Consider the following 8,004-nt stretch of genomic DNA (forward strand, 5'->3'; position numbering starts at 1 on the left):
GTTGGGGGGGGGAAGGGGGGTTCATGTCTGCCAGCAGCCTATGTTGAATAGTAACTTATTGCAGAGATATAACTTTTGATAAAGCACAACCTGTACATAAGCTGTAATGAGAACCTGACCCACTGGCAATGCATAGGGGGTGCAGATTGGCCATGCACCCCCTGGAAACACCAGCTATGAAACTGAAAGTGCCGGAAGAAATGCACTGCCAGTTTTCCCGCTGGTGATGTCACGCTTGGTGATCAGCTGCTGGGGGATTCCCCCCCCCCAGTTGACAATCAGCCAGTAGGGGACCTGCCCCCCCCCAGTCGGCAATCTGGTGCCCCCTGAGATTTGGGAGGCACCTGTCGCCCAAGACCTGACCTTTGCAGAATATTTTGTCCAAACTTTAAGGCTTGACTGCATCTATACACATATGTTGAACTACATGCTTAGTTGTGCTTTGCCAGATAAATCATTTGACATTTCTTCTTTTTCTGAATAAAGGACATGAACTTGAACCATAGAAGTCAATAGGAGATATGTTGGATCAGACCTTGAAAGAACTGGTAGCCTTTCTAGCACAAATACTGTGGTTGTCAATCTAACATTTGTCTTCTGTTAATACTCATGCATGTCATTCACTTTCTGAAAGTATTGTTGCTGGTAAAACTCCAACACCCAAATTGTTTGCTGAACATGATGCCGAATGGGGTACTAAGATAAACAAAATGAATTCATTTGAAATGGAAAATGTTGACAAATGTTCAGAGAAAAATGTCATCACGGCTGATCAATTAGTAATAAATAGCAAATAATAAAATCAGTGAGTCAAAGAAGAACCACACATGCTCCAGATGGAAAAAGCCAATTTCTGTGACCTTCTTTCCACATATTGCTTTCACATGACCCCATTGGCCTGATTCTGCTCTGACACCAGTATAAAATGTGTAGTAAATTCAGTTAAATCAATTCTTTACCCCAGGCTAACCCTACTATGTCATCAGGATCAGGCCTGTTGTATCTAATTATAACTTAAAAATTAAACTGCTGCTAATCTTTCCTATTTTGCATTATTGACAGTACAGTACGAAGACACATGAATTAAGCATTCAATCCTAACTGCAATTAATGGTTTCTCAGCACCACAAAATGGCATTTTAATTCCAGAAATACATACCATTTCTACATCAGAAACAGGTCCAAAACTGGTGACGTATATATCTGTTTGAACTTCAGTAACAGGACCTAATGTATAAAAGGAAGTGAGCAAGAAACATTGAATTTTGCAAGCTAACATATCTCAAAAATGATACTGGCACATATACAACATTTTATGCAGTTGTCATTTTGAAGGCTTTGTGGACTAATCACAGGAAAATGTATAGACAGCATATTCACAATTCTAAGCCTAATTTAATGTCAGACACTGAAAGTGTTCATTTTCATTGAATTATCTTCACTTGCATAAGTAAATCAAAATATATATATTTCCAATGCAACTCCACTCAGAAAATTACTGGATAAGAAAACAGGCACAAAAATGAAGAAAAAAAAAACACACAGAGAAAATTACTATTTTAAATAACTAATGGCCTATATCAGCAAAGCCTTTCTACCAAGCTATTCATTAATAGCACGTGCAGTCCCACTGATATAGTACATTCAGTAACATGAGATTGCAGGATCAAAAATTAGGGTCCAGATCAAAAGTTATCATATACCTAAATACTTTTGGGGACCTGGGCCTACATTCCGATTTTACCATTGATATATCCTTGCAAGTTCAAACAATATTCTTGTGACAATCCTGAAAGGCTTGTTAGTGTCCTGTATTTCTCCATATATAGTATAGTGTTAATGACAGAAAGCTTTTCTATCTCAACACACCACTGTACTTTGCCATGCTGTTAAAATACACTTCCTTATAAAAGTAAGGATGTAATTTACACTACAGCTCATATTCAGGGTATAATATAACTGCCATTAAACTAAAGGGAAACACTTCCACCATCATTAATGGGAGTATGTCATGACTGTGATAGAGCAATAGTTCTCCACCTTGTTAGACTCAAGGCACCCATTAGAACACATCAGCACTTAGTTTCACTGACATTTTGACGATAACAAAGTAGAACAATATTCCTGTGGCAAATAACTTAGAAAGCACATACCAAGTCAGAAAGTTTTTGATGCTATGGATTTCAAACTGAAATCCTTGAACTTGTCTTGGGAATCATGTGTAGGTGCTCACACACCTAACATTATTCATATTGCATGACACTCCATGGCACCCTTACAAGGATCTCATGATCCCCTGGTTGAGAATTACTGCGAGAGACTAACTAACATGGTATTCTATATATTTTTTTAATGCGACCACTAGGCCCACTAGCAATTTAGCTCAGACCACCAACTCATGTCACATATGCTATCAAACAGTCATTACATAGTAGTGACTTTAGACAGGTCATTTTCAGGTCCAAGGTTCAACAGTCTCCACACTCCTGAGACTTAAGTTTCAAAAAAGAAATTAGTAGGTTTACATTAATAAGGGCTTTTTCATACCTCTTACATTCCAGTAGGAAGCAGCAAATACTTGAAAACTGTTTTAAAGGCAAATAACTGCCTCTTGTAAGACTATTGTGAATACAGATGCCACTTCAGACCAAAATGCATAAAAATGAAAGAAAAAAAATAAAATAGGCACTGGCAAACAAACTCCTTTTTAGTCAAGAATACATATCAAACTGCTAAGCAAAATCAAAATAAAAGCTTATAAAAGTACTTTACTGAACAATTTGCAAACTACATTTTAAAGATCAGTTAAGTTGGTTGGGAATTTTTCAATTGATGGGATTTTTGTTGATTAATCAAAGTCAAACACTTCCACAAGACCTCAGTTTCAATAAGTTGCTTCATCAAGAAAGTTGCTCAGGTCTGGAATCTGGGTTTTTGGTTGTAGATGTGTTGGTCTAAGGACATAGGCAAGGTTCTTTGGGTAGATGTGATATCTTTTATTAGATCTCAGGTCTGGAATGGAATTTCTAATAAAACCCAGAGAGAGGTGAGAGAAAGACCCTTCCACAATAGCCTCAATAGCCAAGGAACTCATCCAAATAAAGCAGACTTGGATTTCAAGAGAAGTTTCAAAAGATCTTGGCTTCACCCCAGTGCAGAACAGTAATTTTAAACCTTGAACACTTTCATGGGACAGGAAAATCATTTCCCATTCAGTGACAATAAGAGATTAATGCATACATATTTCTTGTATTATTTAGTGACACTAGAACATTAGATACAGGTACTCCTCACTTAACAATGTCCCAGTTAACATTGTTTCGTTATTACTTCACTTATCTACTAGAAAACATACTTATCGTTTCGCTTAAAGTCGCATTTTTCAAGCATGTAACTACAGTGTTAAGCAAGGAGTAGCTGTATTGTATTACATCATATAGCAACTTAAATCAATTACTTCTTTTATTAGTTCTTCAAAATTAAGTTTTAACGGTCCTCCAATTATGCAAAGTCAATTTTGTATTTCATCTCTCCCTTGCAGTGAATCTCTCCTGTTTTATTCCACTGATCACTATAAATGTATAGTTGTATATCAAAATTGCCAAAGGAAAGAAAAATAAGTTCCACTTAAACAGCTATTCTGCACAGACACTGACTTACTATATTGTGTTGTTGAAATGGTTACAACCTCATTGGCAATAAAGTTGCACAGATTAGTAAGTGAAAAGAGGGTGAAAATTAAGGCTAGGAAAATGTTTTGAGGATCAAATTAGGTAACCTCATGCCCTAATGACAACACAATGCCCTGCCACCTCATGGACCCTGGGGCCAAGTACCCAGTCAGATCCTCAGGGCTTGACTGCACCATTTTGACAGCAAGTCCTGATGCCATGGGGCTTAAGCATGCCCCATCTATCTACCCAAATCAGAGGCATACATCAAACTTGTAAACACAGACAGTCTACTCTCTGCTGGTCCTTCTCTGCCTACTCTTGATCCGTCAGTCTCCAGCAGGCCTGAAAATAGCTGCTGGTGATGAGCCTAGAGCAGTTTTGTCGATAAACTTTCTAGTTTGGTGCTCACCTATACAGGAGCATGCCTGTGCATTCGTTTTGTTGGGGCTTACCAAGGACACATTGCTACAATGGTGTATAAGCCTGCATACCGTAGGTGGGTAGAGGCTAAGAGGACTGCAAAGGCAAATGAATTCTGAAGCCCTAGTGAAGGAGCATATGACTTTTCAGCAGCCAAAGTCTAATGCTCTCACAAGACATTCATACCTTATTAGAAGGACTCTTAAGAAAGAATGAAAAGGGAAATGGAGCTCCCTGATGATCATACACACGCACAGGAAGACTGACATTAAGGAACTAATCAACAGTTAATATTAAGAGCATAGTATTATACGAAGTTAGCAGCATACTAAATAAATTGTAAATCACCACGTTTTAGGGCATAAATTATAAATGTCAATGTACACGGAATTATTACATTTTAGAGGAGGCAGGGGTTTTTTTAGGAGAATATCAGGCTAATGGGAATAAAACTGAAGTATTAATAGAAACAGCTCCAGAACTAGGCATAACAGCACAAGAAAGCAATGTTTAACATTTAGCCTATAGCTCTACCAGCCCATAACATCCTGATCTGAAACCCCCTTCAGAGTTTCTCTAACCAACAGGCACAAACACTGAACTGTTTTGTGGTTTTGAAATGCAGCTTATATTTACGGACTGTGCTATGCCACACAGTTATATCTAATCTCTTTCTAGAGGTGTCCCTTTTTCAGTGCCCTGGCCCAAAGTTTCCACTTTTAAGCAGAGGCCAGTTGCTACTCTCTGACTGGGTCTTCTGGCTTCTGCATCCCTTGTTTCTCACCATGGCTCCCCCAGTGGCCCAAATTAATATAGAACAGGGGAGTGCATCTACATGTGCAATCAATGCAAAGTGATAAACTCCAAAGCACTTTGAGCCAGACTGAGTAACTGCTCCCAGGCACAGTGTCTACATGCACGCCCAGAACAGCAGCCCTTTGAGCTGCCCCAGAGAAGGCTTTGGGGGGAAGCCCTGGACTCTGTGTGGCAGCATCAGAAGGGCTGGCAGAGACACAAGAGTACCAAAACATGCAGAGCTGTGTGGTTAGGTGGCAGGCAGGGGACTGGCCCCTTGCTGCCTGGGCTGACTGGGTGCAATTTCTGCTCATGGTTATGATTTACATGACTGATTGATGATAGTAAATAACCCTGCTGTAAGATAGTACTGTCCCTGACAGTAATTAGTTTACTGAGCCCTAATGCAGGCACACATGTAGACTGTGATGCTTTACTGCAGAACTAATTAGTCAATTCTGCAGTAAAGCACATGTGTAGATGCACTTGGGGAGAAGCAATCTATGGCCCATGGAACGGATCTAGCTTGTGACAGCACACAGTGAGTGGAGGTGAGGAAATCGGTGACGTACAGGAGTGGAGCACATTCTTCACCCTGCACCATGCACTTCTCTGCCACAAGCTGCCAATGCCCTCTACAGCGTTCAGCAGAAAGAACCCCCCCACACACTGTTCTCGTTGAGGGCTGCTCTCTCACCCAGCTACTACAGCCTCTGCTTACCCTTGCTGCAAAATTTGGTGGTCCCCACTGCCTCGGTCAATAGAAATCAGTGGCACTCAGTGGCGAGAATAAGCAGAGGTTGCAGAAAGGAGGAACAAGAGCAAGAGAGCACCCCTCACCACAAAGCAAGGAGGGCACGGCACTGTAGAGGGGACCGGCAGCATGCCATTCTTAAAGGTTGCCAATCCCGGATTAGCCATTAGTAGTGACTTTCTGACTTTAAAGAATTATACAACATGCAGAAAACTACTGTAACACAAGGCAGCAGCCTTTTCAAAGCCAACTAGCACTTCCCAGGTCAACCGGAATTCCTTAAGTTAAATTGTAGAAGTAAAACTTAAATCAGAATCACCTACCCTGTTTTTACAAAACCTCCTAGCAATACCTTTTACATCCCAAACTGAACTTGGCATCCAAGTCACAGTGGCTCTACATCTATGGCCCAAATAGCAAAGGGATGTGCCTGGTAGTAACATCCCTCAGCACAGAATAATGCTTCAGGTAGGCTGTCTCCTAAGCCAAAAACACTTTAGCCACATCCATATAGTGCAGTGGGTGGATAATTAACATGGAGATAGGCCTACTCTCACTCACTCAGTAGTAATAATTAGCCCACCAAAAATGGCAGCTACGGTGCCACCAGTTTACAAGGCATGTGGTCTAGAGCAACACAACATGCTTGCAGCCGCTGCTGTTTGACATATGTTACTGTATAGACACAGCTTTAATCTCCAGAATATTGCAAAAAAAAAAATCTATATTCTCCACAAAATGTCTACTAGAAAATATCTGGTCAACCTATTCCCTCTTATTTTGTGGCTTAAACACTCCTCCAATATGAACACAGTGCATAACTTAGCCTGAAACTATTAATTATTCTAATAGTATAAAAGTCTTTATCTGTCTATAATGCTTTATTCATGCTCTGATTGGCTGAAAAACAGTCAGAATGGGAACAAGCATTCGAACAGGAGCTGGCAGCACAGTGGAGCACCACCATGATGGTGGGGACACAATGGACAGAGGGCAGGGGATGAGGCCAGCACAGCTGGCTTCCCCCCCACCAGCCCTGCTCCCTGGAAGCGGGGGCAATGGAACGGATGGAACAGGTGGCAATGATGGAGGGGGAGGGGAGCCAGGCCACTGGAGTTGGCCTCACCCCCTCTTACTCCTTGCAGGTGGTGGTGGCAGCAGCATGTGGGGGGGGGGAAGAGCGGGGTCAGGGTGCTGTGGGGGGTTGGGCAAGGCCACCGGCTCAGGCCTTGGCTCACCCCTCCCCAATTACATCATCGCCACCAGAGGGCCGGTCACGGGACGATGCGATGGTGCGGGGGGAAGAACGGGCCCGACACGGGTTGGGGAAATAGCGGGTGTGCCCACAGATGGAGGTCGTGGAGGACTGGGTCCAGGCCTGATGTGGGAGGAAGGAGGACCGAGCCCAAGCCAGGGGAGAAGCTGGCCTGCCACAGCAGTGTGAGGGGGGAGCAGCGGTGTGGCCCAATGCAGAAGCAGCCTGGGGAGGGCAGGAGCAAGCCTCCTCCCCGCTTGGGCCCAGGCCCACTCCTCCTACACCTCCCCTTCCCCCCAGTGGCTCCGAGCCCTCTCCTCCCATTCCCCCGCTGCTGCTGGGTCGAGCCCGGGCCCGCTGCTTCCCCCGCCGTGGTGGGCTGGCTTCTCCCCACACTCATGCCTGGTCCTCCCCCTCATCAGGCCTGGGTCCACTCCTCCCCTCCCCCCGCCACTGCAGTGGGGAGGAGGGGAGTGGGCCCAGAACCCAAGCAGCAGGAAGTAAAGGGGAGTGGGCCTGGATGGGGGGCGAGGGCACAGAGCTCCATTCCCGTATGCTCCCCCCTATCATTTCTGATGGGCAATTGGCTAGTGTCATTGTAAGGTCCTATTTCAAATCTCACCTGCTATTATTTGAAAGGTGAACATTCACGTATTGTTACCTGAGCAGAGGGTTGTATAAAAGTCAATTGGCATTTGATTTAATCAGTAAAGAATGGCCTTCAATGGAATGTGGGAAAGTTTCTGTACGTTATCAGATCCCCAGAAACACTGAAGAACTATTTGTAATACACTGGTGAGTACTTTGTCAGTTAAATAGCAGAGGAGTCCTACACACTGCAGTGGCCATTCTCACACCTGAATCACAGCTTGGATGATAAAATGCTTCTAAAGCAGCTCATACAGGATTGAAATCAACTCCTACAAAAGCCAGGATAATTGGCTATTATATAGAGAAACCAGATGAATACTGGAGGAGACTGAAATCATGGGCAGACCACAAGAGAGTAGTACAGCTCTACCATACCTCCTATTTCAAGCTATGGCTACGTTGTAGCCACTGCCCCCTTAGAGCTATATCTTCTACCTTCCCACCAGTTTCACACA

The 8,004-nt window shown here is 43.2% G+C and overlaps 1 protein-coding gene across 1 annotated transcript in view; it reads right to left on the reverse strand.

Moving 5' to 3' along the window:
• The window catches only part of GABRA4 (gamma-aminobutyric acid type A receptor alpha4 subunit), a 113,439-nt gene that overhangs the window by 79,884 nt on the left and 25,551 nt on the right, over positions 1 to 8,004 (reverse strand). Inside the window, exon 3 of the mRNA XM_019526622.1 lies at positions 1,160 to 1,227. Within this exon, the coding sequence (XP_019382167.1) occupies positions 1,160 to 1,227 (68 nt within the window). The remainder of the gene's footprint in view (positions 1 to 1,159; positions 1,228 to 8,004) is intronic.

The sequence above is a fragment of the Gavialis gangeticus genome, unplaced genomic scaffold (assembly GCF_001723915.1).
Source record: "Gavialis gangeticus isolate Ggan-Ray unplaced genomic scaffold, GavGan_comp1, whole genome shotgun sequence".
NCBI lineage: Eukaryota > Metazoa > Chordata > Crocodylia > Gavialidae > Gavialis > Gavialis gangeticus.